The sequence below is a fragment of the Argiope bruennichi genome, chromosome 1, assembly GCF_947563725.1.
Source record: "Argiope bruennichi chromosome 1, qqArgBrue1.1, whole genome shotgun sequence".
Taxonomy (NCBI): domain Eukaryota; kingdom Metazoa; phylum Arthropoda; class Arachnida; order Araneae; family Araneidae; genus Argiope; species Argiope bruennichi.
Window position 1 is genome coordinate 132,270,779 of NC_079151.1, and position 26,302 is coordinate 132,297,080.

Sequence of the window (26,302 nt, forward strand, 5' to 3'; positions counted from 1 at the left end):
TCCTTCTGTTTGTCTGTCTGTGACAAAGATAACTCAAAAACGCTTTGGGCTAGATGGATGGTATTTGGTATACGGTCTTTGTATCAAATTTGTGGATTTCTATCAAATTTTGAACCAAATCCGCTTAGAGAAAGCGTATCTGTCCGTCTGTTCGAATACACAAGGTAACACGAAACCTACAAAACGAAGAGAGCTACATATATAAAATTCGATACGTAGAATTTACATCGATAGTCTAGACACTATCATATTTTGAGCCAAATTCAACAAGGGATCCAACGTGTACCTTTAAACACATGTAAATGCTATAACTCAAAGTTGCAATAACTTAAATATATCAAATTTGGAAGGGATTGTGTGACTGTAAGTGTAATTATATGTCAGATTTTTATTTCAACCCGATTAGGAAAAACAGGTCTAAAACACAAATTCTAGTTTCGGATACTATTGACCGCATTCCAGAGATTCATCGCCAAATAACTTACCAAGAGTTAGATGATAGATTCAGTAAAAATGCTAAATTCATGTCAAAGGTTTATATTTCGTAACTATTGATTGGCAATGTTATGCAAGGTGTTCTCTAGATTAGCTCCTTTATTAGAGAGTATGCTTGAAAATTGTGGGAAGATTACTCAAATTCGTTTTAGAAAAAATTAAGGATGTTTCCTTCTTGAGTAGTTTCTCGGATTGGAACACAAATTTGGAAAAGATAATTTTTTGACTAATAATAAAATAAAAAAGTAAATAAACGTTGGATATGTTATTTTATGTTGGAAGTCTGATTGAATGAAAAAAGTTTGTTTATAAACTAAAATATTTAAATCAGGGAAATTATTAGAGAAAAGGCCAAAATGCAGTTAGCACCTACGAAAACAAAGTATTAGTATATTTATACCACTTTCTTTACGTCATGTAATAAGTAGGGTAAAAAATAATGCCATCTCCCGAGTGCCATTTGCTGTTATAAGCCCATGAATAACTATTAGAAAAAAATATATATATATGACCCGAGAGATACTTATCTTTACTATGCGACTAAAAATAATTGACATCTTTGAGTAAATATTTATTTATTAATTAATTATTACACTATTTAAGCTATTATTGTAATAATTGCTGTGAAGAAACGTTTGCCTATCTACTGAGCCTTTGAAGTCACTTAAGGCCATACATTTTGGAACAATATAATATTTGTTGCATTGATGTTTACTTACGGATTGTGAACAACCATAAATAGTCCTATAAATATTTGAAAATGATTTTCTGTTGTTTAAATTTATATTTTAGAAAGATGTTGATGGATTTAAAAACTTTTTCTTAAATTAAATATCTGAAACATTTCATTATAATTAACAAAATATTATTATCCATTTTTTTTAATGTAAATGTAAAAATTATTTTCGATAACTTCTTTCTATTCCGAATTTTGAAAATCAATTTCTTAATGTTTGACAAATTTTAAATCCGAAGTAAAGTTTGCAGACGATAGAAAAAATGACATCTGATTTTTTTCCCTTTCTTTATAGCTTTATTTACAGCAGTAAAGACTTTACGAATCAAATTGTTTTTAAACTTTTGAATACTCCATAAGCCCGAATTAGCAAACAGACCTAGGGCCCCCACAACATTAAGTTGTCCCAAAATTTCGATAGATTTTTTTGTGATATTTTCTGAGTGTATTCATTTTATGGTTTCATTTAAATTTACAAGATCAATACACTCGAACTGACTCAAATTCAAATTAAGTTTCGATTACATACTAAAACATTATTTAATTATTCCTATTAAAACATTATTAATTATCCTTTTCAAGTTTTATATTAGACTGGCAAAAATCTCTAAATCTAATATATTATATTATATTTTTAAAAAGTAAATAATATTTCTCAAAAGTTTTTTTTTTTTCCCTATTTTGTTTAAAATTTCAGCCTTCATTATTTTTTTATAAGAAAAAGACTGAAACCAATTCTCTAGAAACAGCCCTATAATTAAATGCTAAATCAGATCATCAGAATAACTTGCAAGGCTTAATTAAGGTCAATAAAAAAATATTTGGTGCAGAAAGTTAGAGATTGGAAAATCCGTTTGTATAATCGATCAATAAAGAATTTAATTCTTGTCTGAAATGCTATCGTTTTATTTTTGTATTTACGCAACATATCTACGAACAAGAATCGAGAAGAGAACGCCATCTAGTGTAGAAAAATAAACTAATATAATACGCACAAAATAATTGAATTTATTTAATAATACAAAATAATAGAATTTTTTTTGAGTGATAATATGAAAAAAAAATGAATCGATTTTATTTTAATTCATGAAAATTTATTTAAATCTCTTAAGACTATAATAAGTAAATTAACTAATATCAAATTTAAGAAAAAAATTTATCAGCTCTATTTTAATAAAAGAATTTTCATTCCACACATTTCTATTGAATTTGTTATGTGACTATTTTACCTTACAATTATATGTTTCTATTTTGAGTAATTTTGATTATTTCAGAGGAGTTCTTACCTTACTGTGGAACGGTCAGAATGTCGCCAATTTGTTTATTTTTCTTATCGCCAAATCTGACTGCTGCTAATCTTCGCACGGCTCTCTCTTTTAAATCTTGCGTGAAGAGGAATGCGTAGTAACATACTTTTTTTGCGGCGTACTGATAATGCATTTATTGTCGGATGTATCCAGGATCAACCATCTGGGGGATGCGACAGATGTTATGTACTGGGGCCCCGCGATCGAGGGGGTCCAATATGATAAAACTAAATTAATGTTCTGAATACTAATAGCAGGATGGAAGGAAAAGAAGAAAGAATTTAACAGGAACAATCAACGGTTTGGGAAGTACATGGAGTTTACAGTTTAAGCAAGTGTGCAACATACTGTATGCATAAGTTAAGTAGATTTACAATCATTTACTTCACTACCAGGTTGTATTCCATATAGTATTTTGATAATTCATACTAAAAAATGTTTAATATTATTAGATCTAATCATGCCGGCGTCCTGACCTAGGGGTAGTGCGTCTTCCCCGTGATCTGGGCGTCCTTCGAGTTCTGGTTCAGACATGGTTGTTCTTTCCCCTGTGTTTTATCTATGAGGTGTGTAGCGAGTGTTATCTTCTTATGAGTCAAAGTCGGACTTCTGCCCTCGGGTACTCAGGGCCTTTACCCTCAGACGCTACTGCACAAAAACTCGGCTTAAAATCACTGAATTCGTCAGCGGGCTTTTCTATGACAAGTGCCATATGTAACAACAAAGATCTAATCACATCGATGAAAAGAAAATATCCTTCTTGGTATCAATAAAAGAAAATTTGCATAAAAAAAAGAAGAATACAGTTTTATAGGAAAAATACAAATTTCAAGTACTGTTCGTTTCAGTATTTTGAGATAGCCATTTTTTGACGATTTTATCTCATTAAGGGGAGAAACGCGGAAGGATGAGCGGATTTCCTGAATTCTTCGTCGTTCTTTGACCTTGATTTTCGCCCTCTTAGATACTTTTTCTTTCACGTGTATGTGAGTATCGTGTTGTTTCTGATCGTATTATTTTAATTCAATCCGCGAATAATCTGAGTTTATTTTATTGTTAAACTAGCCGCCTTTGGCGACCAGCCGGTTCACCAATCTTAATGTTCGTTAAAATTTTAATAATTAAATATTTTATGCAATTCCAACTTTAATAGATTCTTCAGCAAAATATTTTAAAACTCCAAATTTTGATAGTCATATAATTCGATCATAATATTACAAAGGCCTTCAGTCATAACGTGATATGTATCTCTCTAATTTTCTGCTACCCCTCATAGAATTTATGCTTTAAATTAAAGTGTAAATGATTAATCTGCAATTAATATAATATTTTTTACTGAAACAAAGCATTTTTTTTAATAATATGATTACTGATAATAGAGTCACTGAGCGTTTAAACTTTATGGGCACAAAAGAATATCTTTCTTAAGTTATGTAATATCTCAAGAATTTGTCAACAAAATTTCTCAGATTCATCATGAACAGATCGATTCATTAACAAGGTTTCATTTTAAATGCATCAAACACTAAGAAAATAAAATGAATCGTTTAAAATAATCTGTCTAAAACAGGTTTAAAAAAATTACTTGAAAAACGGTGTGCTTAAAACTATAAGCATATACAAAAAATATATAACTAACATAAATACAATTTACTTACAAAAGCATGCAACTAACCTAAAAATAATTTAAATCATCCGTTGATAGTGGTTGTCATGACAACAATCAGAACAATGCGCATGCGTGAATTTTCTTCGCCAGTTAGGGTAACGCAAATGCGTGAATTTTTCTACGCCAGTTGGGGTAACGCTATGCAGATTATACATTTTTAATTTCCTTTATTCTGTGTTATTTTAATTCAAAAGTACTTCAGAATGAATCTGAAACATGGATTAATTAACAATGTTTCATTTTAAATGCATCAAACATTAAGAAAATAAACAGAATCGTTTGAAATAATCCGCCGCAAAATATTAACCCTAGCCTCATTACTGTTGGGAGAAAAAAAAAACTGAAGCCTTACTCCTTTGGCGGTGGGGGAAATGGAAGATTTTTTTGGCGGGAAAGTTAGTTTTTAATTAATAATTAAAATTCTAATTAAAATTTCAAAGAAAGGGACCCCAGGTGCACATTCCCGACCTCTAAGGTATACATGTACCAAATTTGATAGCTGTATGTCAAATGACCTGGCCTGTAGAGCGCCAACACACACACACACACATTGAGCTTTATTATAAGTATAGATATAGATATAAACACCTCCTTTTATCTTTCCTCTTAATTCTATTTTGACGAATTAAATCCATTCTTACGCATGCGCAAAAGCGCGGAGGGTTTTAGAATCCGTTGTCAAACAATAACTTTATTTTCTTGGCTATAAAGTCATTTTGCCAATGAAATTGTTTCGACTTAAGAATTTATAATTCAATCTTCAACTAGAGAAGAAAGTGCCCCTCAAACTACACAATCATGCAGTGATAATTGTGAAATTTGTTGAAAAACTGTAGGTTTATATAAATAAGATTGAATTAGAAGATAACGACCAAAAGGACAATAACAAATATGTTGAGGGTATATAAATAATCTAAGTTTATTTTGAAGTATTATAACTGATAAGTTTAAAAAATGTTTTGTGTTAAAACCGGAACTGTGCAACACAAAGGAACATTTGCTAAGAATGCTGATTGTAGATCGTTTTCTCACTACGTATTACTTAAAAAAAAGTCAAATGGTGAAACTCAGCTTCGAAGTCAGTTAAATTATTTTAAAACGCAAGACTGGCTTTCTGTTATTGTTGTATACTATCTCTCAAAAGAAGAGGAAAGGAACAGTCTACACGATTTATAAGTGGCTATTAACTGAAAAAAATTGTTAACTGCAATTCAAAACTATGAACGTTTTTTTTTATTTTTATTTATTGTTTAGAAAGAATCACTCAAACGACTAAATTTATGTTCCACTATTGATAAAACAAATTAAGTTCATATAAGTATGGAAAAGGAATGACTTAAATTATTACTTTATGGAATTGTGGACGTGATTCTATTTTTAGCATGTAATAATCTTTTACTTAAAAGGAAACCATAATAATGGAAATTTTTAAAATTTAATTAAAGGATCACGAAAATATGACTACGCTAATGGATCATATAAACAATATAAAAAAATTCGAAAAATAAAACCATGCAACATTTAGCCCCCAGATCATAAGAAAAAATTATTCCTGCGCTAGGAAATGAAGTCCTTAACAAAATTAAAGCTATATAAAAGCAGCCACGTGCTACAGTAAAAAAAACGGATTGTACTCCTGATATTTCCCATAAGAAACAAACTCCAGTCATTATTAGGAACGTAAATCTTGACGAGAAAAAAATTAACTATAAATGAGTCATTTATAGGGTTTATTGAAGTAACTGATGTGACTAAAGAAGACTAGCAAAAACTCTATTGAAAAGATTAAGGGAGCTTAATTAAGATATTATGAATTGTAGATAACAATCATACGACAAAGGTACCAACATGAAAGGAAAATATAAAGGTGTACAATCTAGAATAATTGCACTAAATCCTCATGCCATTTATGTGCCTTGTCTATGACACTCTTTTAATCTATTAATTTGTGATGCCGCTCCCAGCAGTATATATTGTAAAATTTTTTTTTGGATATTGAAGTTTTTATATTGTTTACTTTCTGCATCTACAAAAATATAGGAAATTCTACAAAAGTATTTAAATACTGCTCTTAAATCATTATGCGATACTCTTTAGGAAGCCGAACTAGATTCGGTTAAAGTAGTAATTACACAGTTTGAACAAATTTGCAATTTCGTAGAAGAATGTATTGATACAATTGGATTCAATATAAGATAATACAGCTGTATCCGAAATTATTGGATTATTATAATTATAATTATTATAATAAATGCCATTTATTTTATGTTTGATTATATAATTTGCAATATTGTCCAGAATTTATACTATCAATAAACTATTTCAAATAAAAACAATTGCTCTTGACTCGACTTTTAATTTAATCAATAAAATTAAAACTGAAATACAAAATTTACGAACAAAATTTAACACATTTTTAGACGAAGCAAAAGTGATAGCACGTAATTCTAATATTTCAAAACATTTTCATAAAAAAACGAATTCAAAAAAAAAAAAAAAGATTATATTCCGAAATAGCAGAAGCTGAAGTTATAAAAAAAACCAGTAGAGGAATTTAAATGTTACTTTTAAACTTTGTAATTGATATTCTTGTTGCGCGGATAGAAAATAGATTTAAAAGTATTTCAAATTAATTAAAGGTATAAAAACTTTAATAAAACATGAATTAGAAAAATGTTCCAAAAATTTTGTAATTTTTTATAACGAATATGTAGAGGAAAACCTAATCCAGGAAATTGATTTGCGACGGAATTTGATATTGAATAAAAGGCATGTGAATAACTATTATCTGTGTTAAAAAAATTCCACTTTGTCAATTACCTTACCAAGTGCTGAGCGCTCTTTCAGCAAATTAAAATTAATGAAGAACTGTCATCGGTCAAGCATGAGCGCCGAACGCTTAATGCATTTGCAATACTAAGCATCGGAAAAGAAATTGTAAAAAAATTGTAATTTTTAGTAGAAATTAATAGCAAAAATAGAATCAAGCATTAAATAAACATGCAATAGTGTTATATGTTCGAGTTGTATTTTTTAAATTTACTTTTCAAAACATTTAGGGTCCCAAATAAATTTTTGCACCCAGGCCCCTTTAAAGAGAAGGCCGGCTCCGGACTATCACAACGCAGTACAAACAAGTGCATGTTCGTTTTGTTTACTAATTGGTGATAACTCTTGACGACCATTCACAGTAAGGTAAGAAGCCCCTATTTCAGTTAGTAATGCTACATGAATCCAGTTTTTATATATTTTTTAATACTTTATAACTGCAGTATTAAATAGTGTGGGTCAAAGTAATGAATTCATTTATCATCATTTTAAATTATTGTATCATATGGAAAAAGAAAAATAAAATTACTTAACTTATATATAAGGTTAAAAATCACATAAGAAATCACTGGTGGATAACCCATTTGAATTACAAAGTTTCAGTATTTCCTTTACCTATTATTATTAAAAGTTAAATTTTCTTTCTTTTAGATCTGTTTTATTTTTTTTTCTTGCTTACTTTGGAAATTCGATGCTCTCTGCTTGCCTTTTAGTTCTGAGAGTACAATGGTCAGCGAAAATTAAAATTAAAGCCTTAAAAACGTAAAAATAAGGCAGAAAAAGAAAAGAAACTACAAGCAAGGGAAGTTCAAATAGGGGCTGCCTATCATTCAATCCATTTAAAGCCATAGTGAATACAAATGATTGGTTGGTTTGAAGGAAAACCGTTTCCTCCCTTTGAACTTAGAGGCACTCGAGCTGCAATCAGAGCTGACCCGGCTTGAACAATGATAATTTTTTTCACACCCATCCAAAAGCCGCCTGCATCCTCTCATTTTTCTGTCTGTCTTGGGATGTTTATGAGTTATGCTTTCGATTCTTGCCGATACGCACATTTCATCTGCTTTATCGGAAATTCATCATCTTTTTTACTAATGATCACTCTTAAACAAATATGTCAGGAATTTCTTAAGACATTATTCAAATGAAAAGTTTATGAGGGATCAATTATTATTAATCATTAAAAGTAAAAAACGATCAAAATTACAGGTCCTATATTGCTCATCTTATTCATTTTTGGACGGGCATTATCCATCTGACCGAATAAAGATGAAAGTATGTGTGGGGTGGGTTCGAGACCCAATTCTCCCCAAGAATCATTGTGTAAGCGGGTCTGGTGCCCGTTAAATCCGTCGGGGTCGAACGTCCTCCAGCTAGTGTGGTGTGAAAGTTTGGAAAGGGGGTGCCATCTCAGGTGTCATCTTCATCATCTGATCACGTTTAAAAATTATGAGATCCGTCCCAAAATAGCCTTAGTGGTGCTTTAAAACGAGACGTTAATATAACTAAAACTAAACTCCACAATTTTTGTTGATTTCGACTTTTTGTATATAAGAACTTGTTCAATAATGCCTTTAATTCTAAATGACAATAATTAAACAGCAATGCTCTGGTCTATCTACATGTTGATAAAACGAAGAGGATGATCTGCCAGAACGTCAGATTCATCGACGTATTTTCTGCAGTTGATTTACAGTTTTGAAACATTTCAAATATTTTTGTTGTAAGAACAACTTTTAGCAAACACATTTTAATGCATATTTCTTATACAATCACATCCGCTATTTTGGAAAATTGATAAAATTAAAATTCACATCTCATCAAAAAGAAATTTATTTTCAAACTTTCTTTACGTTTTGTAGTTATTTTGGTCACTTGTAATCAGATAGCCGGAACAGACAGACTTCCCTTGAGCGGATTTCTCTCAAATTTTGGTAGGAATATCATTACCAATTTTTTGTTATATAATTTTTTTCTATTTTTAATTAATCTTTATAAAATATTTTAAGCGCATTTTACAACAATATAAATATATTTATTGGAATGAAGCACAAATCATTTTCCTTTTTGTTACTAATATATCACCTTAAGCTTTTCCCCTTCACTGCTGTGATCATGACGAGTCGATTTATTTTTCCATGTTTAATATAAAGCACGCTTTAAACAAAAATTCTGAAATTTTGTTGTACTTACAATTTAAGTTTAACTGTAGAATCAAGCAATGATGAAAATGTTTTAGAAGCCGCTCATTTTAAAAATTTTTGCTCTTTCCTATCATATAAAGTTATAGGCCAAAAATTAGGGAAAATGTACATTACAATGAATAGAACAGTGTACAAACTATTTATTAATAATACAATTTATATATTTATCATAACGTAAATTTTAAAAATATTTTGCTGAGTTATAAAAATACTTTGTATAAAAATGTTTATATTTGCTGAGGTTCAAAAATATTTTGTTGATGTTTTTAATATGCTTTAATACAAGCGCACCAACTGGTCGCCAAAGGCGGCTAGTTTCATAATATAATAATGGGCATTTTATCTACTTTCTAATTATAGAATATTTATTCCATTATAAGTTTGAAATTATTATAATATAGGTTTTTTTCTCTGACATATTCTGATTGAAAAAGTGAAAACAAGCGTTTCTTTGCATTATTAATTATTTGCAAATCTGTTACTATTAAGAGCCGGTTAAAAACATGGCACGAACTTCAAATTTGAATTTTTTTCAGCATTAGATTAACAATGTTGAAATCTAATGGTAATTTCTATGCTTTTTATTTTATTGCGAAAATAGTAGCAGAAAAAGATAATTCATTTTCACATTAACTTCAATTTTCATTCAATTCATATTTCGCAGTATTATCAAATAACAAAAATTTACTTTTACGTAATCAAGCATTTCGTATCAATAATTGAAATTCTAAGAAAGCAATAATAAAAACGAATCAGTTGGTTGCCAAAGACGATTAGCTTAATATATTCAGAAGAAATCCCAAACATGACAAAACTCCTCCTCTTCAAATGAAATGACTGAACATTTGAAATAATGTTTATGTGTTCAATCAATAAACTTATTCTACTTAATTAATATTTTTGTATGCATATTTAAAATATCTGAACAGCTCAAATTTCAAGGAATCAGTCCCAACCACTGGGCCTATTTCGCAAATTTTTAATTTATATATTAGCTCATATCTTCGAAGTATATTCTGAGTGGTCGCTTTTCTCTCCACCAATTCTTATTTTTCGAAAGAAATTTGAATTTTTTAAAAAATTGTACATTTGGTATTGCAGGGAAAAAAAATATGACAGAATCTCTCAGTCAGTGTACTGATTTTTCTCTTTACATTCGGTCAGTGTTATAGGTAGTAGTACGCTTATTGTGATCAATTTGGGTTTTCAGAATTTTGATAACAGTGGCCGATTGATAACAATCAACGAATTGAGTAAAATCAATCAATACACTTTTGCCACAAAGAAGAGGCTGTGAACTTTTCAGCTGCCCTGCAGTGTTGCATTAACCAACTTTAGGTAAACTTTCATATTTGTTAAAAATTTCAGTTTTGCCTTTAACATTCAAATCAATGACAGTTTTTATATTCAGTATAGCCATTTAACGGATTTCAAGCCAGATCTGATAGCATAACTGTCGATTTAAATCAATCCAGATCACTTTAGTTCAGACATGAGAATATGAAATTCATCCTATAAAAAAAATGACTCATAGACATTTCTTTACAAGCAAAGTAAAAAATTCTATTAACATCCATCATTAACATTGGCTGGAAAGAAGAATCGATCAATTTTCAAAACTTGATAACATTAAAGGACATAGCGATCACACTAAACAAATATTTTGGTAAACGTTTGGTTTAGGGCAGAGATTTTTGATAATATAATGCAGATGAAAATCATAATATTAACCGCGATCGTATTGCGACACGTAGTACACATATATTGCAAATATGGTAAAATTATGGTACACTTTGTATCATATACAGTGTCCCACAAAAGTCATGGGACACTTGTGCTTTACAAAAGGAAACTGTAATAAAATAAATTAAAAAACATGTACACATTTTTTGTAGGTGTGTTTCATATTTAAGGTTAGTAACAATTATTACATAACATACATTTTGTCAAAATATTAAAATATTAATTTAATAAAAATACAATTGTTTAGAACGGAGCAAAAAATAGCTCACATAAGTGATGGGACAACATTAGATATGCAACAAAAATCGTCTGAAATAAGCAGTAAAAATATTTTTGGTGGTTTTATTTTTACTCAAAAGCAACTGGCAATAATTTATAAAATCGTCTGCAGTATTTCTCCTCAGTTTGTTATGGAATTTTTGTGTTTTTTAGCTCTGTGCAGCCATGAATGCTAAACGAAAAGAAACTTCGCCTGAAATTCGAAAATTAGTTAGTAATTTGCATATCGAACGTGGAAAATCTATTAGAAAAACTGCTGAAGCAGTTAACTTGAGTCATTCAACCAGTTTTCAATATCATTAAACGATATAAAAAGAATCATATTATTCAGGATAAAAGAAGACCTGGCCGACCATCAAAGCTATCCAATGGAATAAAGCGAATTATCGTTCGAAATATTAAAAAATAAATCCAAGAAAGAGTGCTCCTAAAGTTACTGCTGATTTACAAGCATTATATGGAATAATTGTTAATCCTGAAACTATTAGAAAGGTAATTCGATCTGCTGGATATCACGGTAGAGTAGCCAGGAAAAAAATCTTCGTAAGTGAAAAGAATAGAAAACTCAGACTAGCTTTCGCAAAATCCAACATAAATAAGAATTATGATTACTGGAATAAAGTTATATTTGCTAATGAGTGTAAATTTAATATATTTGGTCCTGACGGTGGAATCTTGGTGTGGCGAAAACCCAGGGAAGAACTTCACAAACAGAACTTGGTGCCAACAGTAAAACTTGGTGGAGGAGGAGTTATGGTATGGGGATGTATGTCGTCCGCTGGAGTTGGTAATCTTGTTTTTATTGACAGTATAATGGATCAGTACAAGTATATTGACATTTTAAAGCAAAATTTGAAATCTTCAGCACGAAAATTGAACCTTCATAACGATTTTAAATTCTACCAGGACAATGACTCCAAGCACACTGCTTTGAACGTTAGACTCTGGCTGCTGTATAACTGTCCTGAAATAATAAAAACACCACCACAATCTCCAGACTTAAATCCCATAGAGAATATTTGGCAAGAATTGGAATCAAGAATTCGAAAACACACCATTTTTTCACAACAACAATTAAAATCGGTGCTTCAAGAAGAATAGGGTAAAACCAGAAATCACAAAAAAATGAGTCGAATTCATCCCAAGAAGATTAAATCATGTTTTAAAAGTAAAAGGAAATCCAACAAAATATTAAAACCTTTTAAAAAGTAAAATTTTTGGATAAATACTTGATGGAAAAGTAAGTGTCCCATCACTTATGTGAGCCATTTTTTGCTCCGTTCCAAACAATTGTATTTTTATTAAATTGATATTTTAATATTTTGACAAAATGTATGTTATGTAATAATTGTTACTAACTTTAAATATGAAACACACCAAAAAATTTTTTGTACATGTTTATTTATTTATTTTATTACAGTTTCCTTTTGTAAAGCACAAGTGTCGCATCACTTTTGTGAGACACTGTATACACATGTATTGTATATAAAATGTATATACTCGTATGTACTATGTATTGTATATACTGTACAAAAACTGGGTACACATTGTACTTGTAAATGTGTATCATAAATTCACCTCGGGTACCAGCTGATTTGTCGGAAGTATTGGCTATATTTGATTTTACATAAAGCATTTTTTACAACTCCATTTTTATGATCTCTCCAAATTGTCCGACATTAAAGCTGTATTATTTTAATTGTTGTCGCTAAGTTGTATTTATTGTGTACATGAACTTTTCTAAAGAAGACAGTCCCATAACATCATAGTGCTATTAAAAATGTAAGTATCCGGTTTTTCTATCTCCAGAATTTTGCGATATTGTAACTTTACTTTCTTAGTACTTTCTCGTACACGAAGTACAAAGACAGTATTGTAATCGTCCAAAAATTAAAACTCGGCATTTTGGCGAGTCTTCACGCTTCAGACCTGAGTTCGAAAAACGCATTTTTGGAATTATCTCTGTTTGTCTGTGACAAAGATAACTAAAAAACACTTTGATCTTGACGGATGAAATTTGGTATACGGTCTTTACACCAACTTTGCAGATTTCTATCAAATTTTAAGAAAAATCTGTTCTGAAATCTGACGCAGTAGAATTCTGTCTGTTGGCTATCCGAATATACGTTAACATAATAATTACAAAACGAAAAGGGCTAAAAGAGGTGGATAAAATTCGGTATATAGATTTAGCATTTATAGTGCAGACACCCATCAACTTTTAGCGAAAGCCGACAAGTAGTTGATCGTCTGTCGGTCTGTATTTTCAAAAGCATATAAAAGCGATAACTCAAAAATGCAATGATATCAGATTTGATATGAGATTTTGTGACTATAAGTGTAGCTTTGTGTCGATTTTTTGTTTCAGTCGGTTTAGAAAAACACGTCTAAAACACAAATTTGATTTTTAGAAACGCAAGTCAGGGATTAATCGCCAAATAAACTCTCCAAGGATGAAACAATAGATTTAATACAATAGTCAAATTCAAGCCAAAGGTTAATGTTTTTTAACTATTGTATCCCGATGCTATGCAAAGTGTTCTCGTGTGTACCTTTATTAGTATGCGAGTAAGTTTTGAAAAGACCACTTCCATTGGTTTTGTCTCGTATACTACACAGAAACTAAACAGAATCCTTCTTTTTTAGCTTTCAATAATGAAAGAAAATCATGCAATTAAGTATTTGAGGAAACAATGAAAATGGTTTAAAATTCAAAGCAACAATGTATTATATTGTTAATAATTAAGCATAAAAATAATTTTTTAAATTGTCAAAATTTAAGGGAAATTCCCAAATCATTAAACTGGTATTATTAAAGAGAAATTTTTAAAAAAAAATATTTTGAAACGGTGTAAATTTCGTTTTTGTACAGTAATACTTTCGGAGGTTATCACGGAAAAACACCAGAATTCCATATTATTTTTAATTAATTAAAACTGTAAATAATTTTTGTAAAAAATTGTTCTAAGGTGCATATTCCCACTTTACTTGGTATATGTGTGCCAAGATTGATAGCTACAGGTTCATGGTTTGCTCTGTAGAAAGGCAAAATACACACACACTACAATTAGCCAAATCTTCGACTTCCTGGCACAGTTACACAGTGTGATTTAAGGTGGCAAGAGTCTTAGAGTGATTTGAGCGCTATGAGCATATTATAGTAGGAATTCAATTCGTGTTTTGCTCTGGAAATTAGAGTCAATCTTTCAAATAATGCTACATTCGAAACCATCATGGTATTACCTTAAAAAATTATTGGAATATTATCGACGAGCATTGTTGTTCTGTTTCAAAACATTAAAAAAATCTGATGCAAGAAATTAGAAAATTCCCAAACACCATTATGGTTTTCTTGATTATGCAGTTGAAATTGACGGACACATGCACACACTTACATTCACATAAACGCTCATGGGCGCACGCACACACTAATCTTTATTATTAGTATAGATTAGTAGCAATTACCTTAAAATCTGTGCCATATTTTCGAACAGAATAAATATATATCAAATTTTAAAATATATTTTAAGTCAAAATAGATATCTCATTTATTACTAGCTGTCTTCGACAACCAATTTGTTCGCCCAGATTATTAACTTATTCGGCTGTTAAATCATTACCATAGGATGCATTTCATTAAAAAAAATCTTTCACCAAGTTATTTAATACGTCTAAAATACACGAATTCAATTAAAACAATTTACTGCAATTTATAAAGCGTACATATTACAAAATAAAAACGGAAATGAAAATTCTACTACAGATTGTATGATTGGCAAAAGCGCATGTTCGAATGTTTTGATGAAGAGTTTGAATCCTGTAAAAACATTGTTTCTGATCGTGTATCAAATTGAATTAAAAATATTATTAAAGTAAAATGAAAAACTGTACGCAAAAGTAATTTATGTCATTAAAAAGGTAATTTTTTTTAGTCTTAAAATAAAATAAAAACATCTTTTATAAGATTGTTTTGGAAGATATGAGTATCAATTTTTGAAAGTAAGTCAGTAAATCCTAAATATAAATTCCTGCAATAAAACGGAAAAAACAGAAAAAAAAAAAAAAAAAAAAAAAGAGGATGTGCTTGGACACTAACATACAGAAGAGATCAAGCTGGACGGATGCGACGAGGAAGGGCTGGTGCGTGACGTTGGGACTTCTGGCCGCCACGCACGTCACCGCCACCATCCACAGGTTGCGCTCGATGCTCCTCAGCCGGTAATCGTTCCGGATTTTCCCGGACGGCAGCACCTTGAACGTGGAGTCCACCACCTGCCCGCGGATCGTCCACAGCACCTGCATCGGGAGCGACTCCTCCGCTGCACATCGGGTGGAAGAAATGGAAATGAAATAAATTTAAGGAAAGCTATTTTTAAGAAAAATAGTTTTGTAACAGTCTTAAAAAATGCGAATTTTTATTTCATTTATTTCCTACATTTTAGTTTTTAATTAGCAATTCATACGTATAAAGTTGCGAAATCTAATCAGTTTATCCATTACCATGGAACTTGACACAACTGAACTTATTAATTCGAATTTTTCTTTGGCGTTTTGGCTATAACATAACTCGGAACACTTTCGAATTTTTTCTTTGGTGTTTTGGCTATAACATAACTCGGAACACAGTTTAATTAGAAATTTTGGATACTTTGAAAAATTCGAATTCTTATTTTTTTGTAGATTTGAATCATCCAAGTTTCATTGTAATTAATTTGAGCATTTTAATTCGAATTTTTCTTTGTCCGTTGTTATAATATAATGTTAAAGACATAAAGTTTTGTTTAATTCGAATTTTCAGCGAAATCGAATTTTTATTTTGATCTCGTGAATTTCAAATTATTGAATTCCACTATAATTTTGGCCCTTTGCATCGAATTTTCGTCTACTCTGTTACTATAACATAGTGTTTTTCGAACTTAGTTTTGTTTAATTAGGAATTTTAGATGATTCGAAATTTTATTTTAGCTTCAAATCATCCAGGCTTCACTCTAGTTAATCTGAGTATTTTAATTCGAATTTTTTAACTGAAACATTATTATAATATAATGAAGCAATGGACACGGAACACAAGGCTTACAGTTTTGCTTGATTCGAAATTTTTGCTAAATAGAATTATTATTTTGGTCGTATGAGCTTCGAATAATTCAATCCCTTTATAATTAATTTCGTTTTTTAAAACCGAATTTTCGTCTGGTCCTTTGTTATAACATAATGTTACATGCACACAGTCTGGTTTAATTTGAATTTGTTTTGGATCCATACTCCACTGCAATTAATTAACCCTTTATACTTACAAATTCGCAATTATATTATGACATTCGTATAAAACTGAAATTAAATGAATCAATTAACTGATTATTAATTTCTGGAAATTTTAAAATATCAAAAACATATAAATGAACAAAATGTTTTAAATTTTCATGTAAAAGAACAACAGTGGCATCGAATCAATCGAATTCTGTCTTCATCAACGCAAAACAAGTTAAGAAAAATAATTGCTTATAAAAATATGCAGAATTGATTCTATACAGTAGAATTTAATTAGTGGAGATAAGTACAAGCTAGCGATTTAAAGATTTAAAACAAAGTCAATCATTTAATGAAATAAGAGTTAACTATTGAGAAAAAGTAATGGACAAAATCAAAATGAATAAATAGTCCGATATTACTAATATTAAGCGCTGGGTGGAGAATTTAAAGAAAAATGATTTACAAGATAAAAAAAAAATTAATATAACATAGTTTTAAAATTTTGGTGATAAAATCTATAATAAACGACGCTAACAAAATAACTAGAACACAGCAAAATAAATATTTTCGAAAACAACAACAAGTGAATGAATAACAAAAATCACAAAACAAAATGAATCTAACACAGTAAAATCTAATATTTTTTGGAAAAAGGAATAGTTAAATAACTAAATAAATTATAAAAGACAATAAATTTAATGCAGTAAAGATTAGCATTTCTGAAAAAAAAGAATAAATAAACAACATTTTTTTCGTAAAAGAACTGGCAAATAATCAACAAAATTATAAAAACACGATAAATATAACACAATAACGATAAATATTTTTGGAAAACGGAATAAAATTAAGAAATTACAAACTCGTAATTAATGGGAATACTATAAATAAACACAAATTTAACACAGTAAAGGTTAGCTCTTTTGGAAAAAGAAACATGCAAATAATTAACAAAATTTTAAAACACAATTCAAGAAAATTAATATTTTCGGAGGAAAGAATAAACAAATAAATAGCAAAATTATAAAACCCGATAAGTTTAATACAAGAAAATTAACGTTTTCGGTAAGAATTGCAAGCAAACGATTCTCAGAATTAAAAAAAAAAAAAAAAAAAAAAAAAAACATTGTAAAAATTTATTTATTTATTTAGTTTGGAAGAACAGAAATTTAAATGAATCATTAAGTTTGTAAGATATGCATTTATTCCATATGTCTGAAACAAAATTAAAAAACCTTGCATGAAAATTAAAATTGTGCCACTTATTGAGAGAATTTTTCAATAAACAATTTCTTATATCTTTCTTAAAACATCAAAGATAATAAAGTCTTAGATAATTTTGGCACTATTTTTTTATATTTGTGCCATTATAGTTGCAAAATGTCGATTACAAACTATTTACATAGAAATAATTTTACAACTCAATCTTCTCGTTCAATGTTAAAAAATACCCGGTTTACCAAAGTTTTTTTTTTTGAAAAAATAATAAATATTATAAATAAAAATAATAAATATATTAAGATCATTATTTCAGATGTAAAAAATAAACGGCCGCCATTATTTGCTGAAAAGCATGTTAAATAAGTGGTTTATATATTTGATTTTTGCATTGTCCTTTCCAAAATAGTTCATGTTTCTAAATAACGTTTGTTTCCCTGCAATTTCAGGAATGAAGTTATAGTTGTTGTTTACTTGCTTTTTTTAAAGCTGTAAGTAATTGAATGGATAATGGTTGAGCTTATAGGGACTTGATAACGCAAGGTATCTCTTGCAGTATGGTCCACAAATTTCTTTAACCCATCTCATATTTTCTTTCAATCAGACATAAGAACATATTTGCGCTCCATTTTATTTCTGATAATTTTTCAGCAACAGTAGAAAATATATCTTCCAATATAGTGATCATATTTCCAATGATTCTCACGTGCATTTGAACTGAAATCTTGGATGATATATATCAATGTTTTAAATATCGCTATTTTCGAATTTGAGAGTTTGAACTGCTCAAAAAAACTCTTGTGCCACCCATAAACTTTCTTTCAACTTTGCATAAATCACCCCACAGGTATTGGTAAACTTTGGCAACACCCTCAGATATTGCCATGAAAGAACCTTTGCATGTAGATTCTCTGTACAGTTTTGGTTGTCATATATCCTATTCTAGTTACGCTACTGGTACAAATATTAGCTTGCTTTATTCAATCCATTCTGGCTAAATATTTTGGTTTTAGACGCATAACCGATTTCTAATATTCTGTGCAGATCAAAAAGAAGAATAGTTTTCTTGAATACCAATTGAATCGCCTCTCAACTGATAAAAATTTCATGAAAATCGAAATATCGAAATAGAGGATTATTATTGGTTTATGTCTGTAATTCAACGAAATCAGAGACAAATTTCATTCAATTTTTACTGCCAAAGTAAATACGACAATAAGATAGTTTCCTGGCTCTTCTGTACAATAATAAAGGAACTACGATCTCTTAGTTTCCGCTGTATTCATAGAAAGATTAAAGAACTTTATCTGCTAACCGTTTTCACTCGCATGTTTTAATCTTGAAATTATAACACCCTTCTCTGTACTTTTTAATCACTGTTCTTATTATATTACAAAATCATTGATTTCATACCATTACCAAAATCGTGCTGAAATTTCATCAAAACTTCCTCACCTCCAGTTAGTTCGCAAGTTAGTTCCAAATCAGAGCCTTCTCTGTAAGGACCTGCAATGTCACTCAATAGCTTTTCACCTTCGTAAATGAAAAGTTTGGGAGTAGGAGCTGTTAAAGAAACATACATATAATACACACACAGTGAAAACTAACAAGAAAAAATATGATAAGAAATATGCATAGGTTGTCTCAACACAACTGAATGGCACCTTCACTTTCAATTAATGCTATTTAACAACTCAATACAAAAATTTCCCCTTCCAAATTAATTTAAGAGAATTTCAATACTTATTGTTATTATTAATCACACTGTTCATTTTAGAAGTGCCTGCCTGCTTAGAAGGATTTGGAAAGACAGTGTTTATCAAATTATGGGAAGACGCAAAGGCGCATTATTTCTTTGAAGTTTTTAGAAGGAATAATCCAATTTTCGACATGCAGTCGCATCTTTAGTTGCCATTTGGCGCACATGACTTCTGTAAATTCATCTGTGTATTGTTACGAAATTTCCCGGGTTCGTTTGGATAGTGGGAGTTATATGGTGTGGAGAACACTCAATCAGCAGGCGGCAGTAGAAAATGAAACAACGACGTTTATTTACACGAAGACACACAGGACAGCACAAAGACGACAACTATATACAGCACAGAAGACGATTATCTTCAGCCGAGACGAAGCAGCATACAAAACAGCATGAACAGCAGCATACAACAGACTCTACTGCAGACAGTAGCACACAGCTTAGTTCAGCACCAGCTTCACTCCGTCGCTGCTCCGCTTATTTCTGGAAGGCCAGTCTTTTACTGTCGATTCCGACTACTCTGCTCAATTCACCACTGGTTCACGACTGCCCGGCAGCTGCGGCTGCTTCCTTTTATAGGTCTCGGGAGGCGGGGCTAGAAGCCTCTCAACCAATCAGGAACGTTCGAGGCGTAACTCGGTTCCTACTGGACGGATCGGGAAATTTCTCGATGTTTCGGGTATAATTTATTTGGACCCCAAAGTCGCCAAATTCGTCGCCAAGTCGTCAAATGGTCGCCAAGCTTTGGGACCTCCTATGGAACCAACTATGCTGGGAAGCAGCATAACAGGTTCGTAACAGTATTGTTTGACGCTATAAGGATGAGTTTATTTCGACAAATTAGGAGTGAGAGGAAAGATGAAAGGAAGATATGTTTACATTTAACAATAAAATAATGACACACATCCTTCCGAGTCTACCCCTTTAGAAAGGTAGAATCGTCGAAAACAGGTCGTTTCAGGATACTAAAACGGACAGTAGATTAGTACTTCAATATGAAAGAAAAATATATTTTAATAGCGATAACGAATAACTTTTGCATATTAATACATGAAGTAAATATGGAGAGGAATGGATCTAGGATCTCTTTTAAATTTCTCTTTTCTCTAAAACCTACATGTTTAGGCAGAGACGACGAATATGGAGATGAGAAGTCATCATATAAGTGAACGAGTTTTTTACTTCAAATTCTTCAATGAGATATAAAAATATCGGTAATGGAACCTCTTTGGCTCCATTATTGTCATTATTAATAACATTGCTTTTTTTCGAAGTGCCAGCCTGATTAGAAAGATGGTGCTTATCAAATTACGGAAAAATGCAAAGATGCATCCCCCATGTTATGGGATGTATCGCCCAAGAGAGACAATTGTCTGCGACGGTGCCGGAGATGGCCATTAGAGAAAAGGTCACAGTCCCTGTGTTATTCTTGAGCAGGTTTGATCATTCAGTACCCCTGCCGCTAAAGCAGGACGGCGGTACTGAAAGAACTGGCTAGCTGACAAAGAATTTCAGGATGTTCGAAAAAATTATTTCTGTAGTTTGATACTGAAAAGCATCGTGTTCGCCATAATAGGAGCGTTGCAGTTCTAATAAATAAAAATTAATGAATTTAGGTAGCAAACTTTATTTTATCGCATTTTATTATTTTCAATTTCTTTGTATATCTATGAAATTTAAGGCATGACAGCATTAAAATTCCAACTAGGCAAACTATTAAATATATTAACTATTATGTGAATACATTTTATAATTAGGCATAACAGTCAATAACTATATAAATATTCTTAATTACATAATATATAATATAGTTAAGAATTCTTACATAGTACAATCAACTTGACAGTAGAAGTCCTTGTAAGTGACCTATAGGAATCTACCCGACACACGTAAGTGCCCGCATCCTCTTTGGTTTCGACGTCCAGATACAATATAGCTGGACTAGTGGACACATTGAATGTGGCCCTGTTCCCTAAGCTGGACAGCTGGCGGTGCTTGCCTTGTTCAATTGAAGGACTCGAACGCGCGTCAACCATGTAGAAAGGGGTCACCTGGTCATCTTTGTACCAGAAGGCAGCGAGGGCGCGGTCGTTGACCTGGATGGGGGCGAGGGCTGGACAGGGAAGGGAAACGGTGGAACCAGGACAAACATCCACTTCCAGAATCTCTGTGAAAAATGGAAACAGATAAATACTAAGAGGTCATATATTTCGAATTAAAGTCAACTTTAATGCATAGAATTTGTCTGTTATAATAATACAACAATTATGCCTCATCTTTGTGTATGAATCCATTATTATTTTGTAAGTATATTAGTATCTTTTATATTATATTTTTATCTTTATGTAGACTAATATATTTTTGGAAGTACTATTCTTTCTATTTGGACTACTATTCTATTTCTTTGGACTACTGTTCTATTATTTTGGAAGTACCTAGTACTATTCTTTTTAATTGATCCAGTGTGGTATTTGGTTCCTAGTTACTTTTGTACTGAAAGCTGAGAAATGTGGATTCTGAGAATACCAATATAGAAACCTTTTTTACCTTCAATAAAAATATTAATTCACTGAAAAAGGATTTAGATAATTATTTAGCAGTAATCAATATTTGCAAACACAAATAGAGACATCTTAATTTTTAGGTTGAAGTAAATAATATATATTGTTTCTTAGGGTAGCGTTGACCTTAGAGGCTGCGCTCACGGAGTTTTTGTTAACTGCAACTCTATTTTACATCTATCAACCATGGAAGCAATATTGATATTCAAAACAATGACTTAAAATCCATTCTTCATATAAGAAGTTCATCACCATTTCTAATTTTCTATAAATATGTGATGGGGAGTTTTTAAAAAATTCTTTAGTTGACTTTTTACAGAAAAGATATTGAACGGTGACCGGTATATAGAGTTAGTTTTGATTGGCATTATGCCTGAAATAAAAAATGAATTGACTTTGGCAGAATGCATTTTGTAGATCATTGTGAATGAATTAAAAAAGCCTGTAACTCGATAGCATATGAACAAGTATTTGAAAAAGAATGCAGTTTTGTTTAAGTGTCGAAGATGTTCATTTTGAACAAGCTTTTAATCACTTAAGTATTATCTGACAACTTTTTTAAAATGCAATAAAAGTTAATAAATGCATAATTTTTTTCTGATTCTACCCTTTTAATAATTTTTCGCGATATGCATATTATTCTTGAAAATCCCAGGTAATGTAAAATGGTCTAAGTCCCACGCTCAGCATGAAATCTCAATTTGAACCTGGAATAATAAAATAAACTAGCCTTTTTTGACGACCAGTTTGATTGCCAAGATTATTGAGTTTTTAGGCTACTAACCATGAATATGAAATACATTTTTTTAATAATTCACCTTTTTATTCGATACAACTGAAAAAATGAATTTAATTTAATCCGTGTGCCACTGATTAGTGTAAATGAAAAATATGTATATATTTCGAAATGAAGGTGGAAAAGAAAATGTTAGAGAAATGTTTAAAGAAAATTTTATAAATCTTAATTTTAATATTGGCAAAAACATGCGATCATTTGTTAAAATAAGTGAATTTGAATATCAAAACTACAGATGCTCCGAAACCGCCGTATTTAGTGCTTCGATCAAACAGAGCAATTATGAGCCAATAAATCGAATACTGGATTTCTTATTTTGTTAAAAGGATCACTGGCAAAGCCTTGTTGCAACCTGAGACAAAAAAAAATTAACTACAATTTATCAATTCATATTATAGTTGCAGATCGTGTATTGCATTACAAATTTTTATTAAAAATAAGAAAAGATATGCATAAATGAATTTTATATTATTAAAGAGGTAATTTTTTTGAGTTTTAAGGAAATGTGAAAGCCATTTTGGGAGAGAAGTCATCAACTTCCATAAGTATAAGTTATAGCAGTTATCCATCTAGTGACGGTTAGGTTATTTTAGTGCTGGATTATACTTTCTATTAACACCTGTTTCTTGATTTCTTTTGTATTTTTCTTCTGACTGAATGGTATTTTTGGTGGCATGGTGATATCTCTCCAAAGCATTTCTAATATTTTTCTGCTCTCTTAATTAGTAAAGTGTTGAATAATTGCAGCTGCAAAAATATTTATTTACATTTTACCGTTGCCATTCAACATTAAGTAAAAAGAGCGATTTCTTTGCCATGTTTTATACATATAGTTTTTATTATCAATACACTTTTATCTTTCTGTATGGAAAAACACATTTTATAACATGTTTAAGTTTTTAATTTTGTTTTATATATTTTATATGCTTATATCTTTAATATTATTTATTTAATTTACCCAAATTTTTCTCTCCCTCTCTATTCATTTTTTTTTCAATTTATTGTTTTTGAATTTTGGTAATCTATATTTTATTTTTCAATTAATCAGCTAGAGACCCTCTTTATACGGTCTTCTGAACTATTTAGAGAATGAATGGACACTTTTTCAGCTTACCTTTTATAAACCATAGTTCATTTGATACTTAAATACTAAAAATCATGTTTCATTTTTTTTCGACGCTAAGCATCGTTTTCCGATTTTAATTTTCCATTTCAAACGGGTGAACTTATTGAGAAAAAGATTCGAAATTCATCATGATTCAAATATGGAAAAACGTGAAGTTGCTACAGCACGAATAGGATGCAAATAAAACAAATATTTTGTCGTTACTTACCATTTGTAACATTTTTCATCAGCAAAAGTATGAAAGTTAAGTATAGGAACAATGATCTTTTTTCAGCTGCTGAAGTTCGCTTACACAACACTGAAAAAACAAACAGAACATTACTCAGCTGCTGTTTAATAAAATATTATAACTGCTTCTCGTTTTATTTATACAGCTGCATTAAAAATTTATACGAGACTACTTTTGCTACTTTTTTAGAATTTAAGAAAATCAACCGATATTAAATAATTGATTTTTCTTTCCATTAGGTATAATCCTTCTTTTATATACAGGGTGTTCATTAATTATTGTCGGGGTTTCCGTACCTCATAACTTTCGAATAAAAAATATTACGCAAAAACCGATTACGTATTCGTAAATTACAACTCAAAGAATTTTATTAATGATATTAAAGTATAAAGCTTGCACAATTTGCACTTCGTAGGCATTCAGCTGAAGGCGATTCTTTGAGTTGTACTTTACGAATACATAATTCTTTGAGTTGTAATTTACGTATTCATAATTCTTTGAGTTGTAATTTACGAATACATAATTCTTTGAGTTGTATTTTACGAATACATAATTCTTTGAGTTGTAATTTACGAATACATAATCGCCTTCAGCTGAATGCCAACAAAGTGTAAATTGTGCAAGCTTTACTCTTTAATATCATTAATAAAATTCTTTGAGTTGTAATTTACGAATACGTAATCGGTTTTTGTGTAATATTTTTTATTCGAAAGTTATGAGGTACGGAAACCCCGACAATAATTTATTTTATTTATGTTATTTATTTATATTATTAATTTATCTTATTTATGTTCTTGGATTCAATAAATATTATGTAGCACCTCTTTTTCCCCTAGGGCAAAGAGCGCCCCTTTGTGGCATTTTACAGAAGATAAGCAGTTGAACGGGAGACCTGCATCCTGAGGTCGACTTTTTCCTTATGCGCAACCCTTGCGCTAACCCCGAATGCTTTCGGCTGGGAACGGTGGAATCCCTCCACCATACCGTTTTCTTTAACCTAATTTTCTATGTGTGTGTAGTACATAAGTGTTTGTGAATTTTATTATGTAGCTGTGTTTGTGAAGATTAAAAATATTGGTATTTAAAGCCGGGCAGTTCTTTAGAAAACCACAACACCCCACTATAATTATAATTTTTCTGAAGTCAGATTAAAAAATTATATGTATATTACAAAAATATATTAAGTCCTAAATTAAAAAATATATATCAATATAATTTGTATAAAATATATTTATATGTACAATATATATTTAAAAAAAATCTTATTATCATTTTTGTGCGATGATTTGAAACAAAATTTTCAGCAAGATTATTTTTTTTCTTCCAAATTTTAAGAACACACTCTGTAATGAGACGAACTTTGATTTAAAAAAAAAAAAAACCACAAATAATTTTTTATATTAAAAAAAAAACCTTAAAGAGTAAATATTTTGTTGAGCACGTTTGGGAGAAGTTATAATATTTCAAAACACGAACATTTTCGTCTGCTGCACAAAGCTCCAAACTGTTTTAATAAATTTTAAAAAAATAAGATTTAATAAATTCTCTTATATGAACTGTTGCTATTTTTCGAAATTTGAACATAGAGATTCCAACATTCGGATAAAAACTGCATCTGAACAAAACATGATTAATAAATAATAGATTTAACGTAACACTTTCAATAAATGTTAATGTATTCGAGAAAAATTGTCATTTTCCTATCAGAATTTTTACCAATCTTATGGAATATATTGTCCTCACTTTTCCAAGAATATATTTATAATGTAGCAAATAGATGAAACGACTAATATTACAAATTCAAGTATATAATACAGGACATCAAGCTATGGATGAATTGTAGCCTTTGCTAATACATATGGCATTTGTGTAACACATCTAATTAAAATAAAAAGGGGAATAGTACCAATAGGTCAAGGGCAATATAAACTTTATATTTCCATGAATTATACATTACATTTAAAAATAAACAGATTGATAAATAAGGACATCACATATTTGGCGTAAGTATTAATTTTCTTATCCTATATATTCAGTTTCTTGTATTTGAAAATTAAAAAGTTATTCAATTAAAAATAAGTAAATTATTAAAACAAAATTGTGCCAA

The 26,302-nt window shown here is 30.2% G+C and overlaps 1 protein-coding gene across 1 annotated transcript in view; it reads right to left on the bottom strand.

Moving 5' to 3' along the window:
- The window catches only part of LOC129971102 (nephrin-like), a 62,038-nt gene that overhangs the window by 24,131 nt on the left and 11,605 nt on the right, over positions 1 to 26,302 (bottom strand). Inside the window, exons 2-5 of the mRNA XM_056084585.1 lie at positions 24,175 to 24,264; positions 21,309 to 21,650; positions 19,183 to 19,290; positions 15,363 to 15,581 (exon numbers count right to left, since the gene is read on the bottom strand). Of these exons, the coding sequence (XP_055940560.1) occupies positions 15,363 to 15,581; positions 19,183 to 19,290; positions 21,309 to 21,650; positions 24,175 to 24,264 (759 nt within the window). The remainder of the gene's footprint in view (positions 1 to 15,362; positions 15,582 to 19,182; positions 19,291 to 21,308; positions 21,651 to 24,174; positions 24,265 to 26,302) is intronic.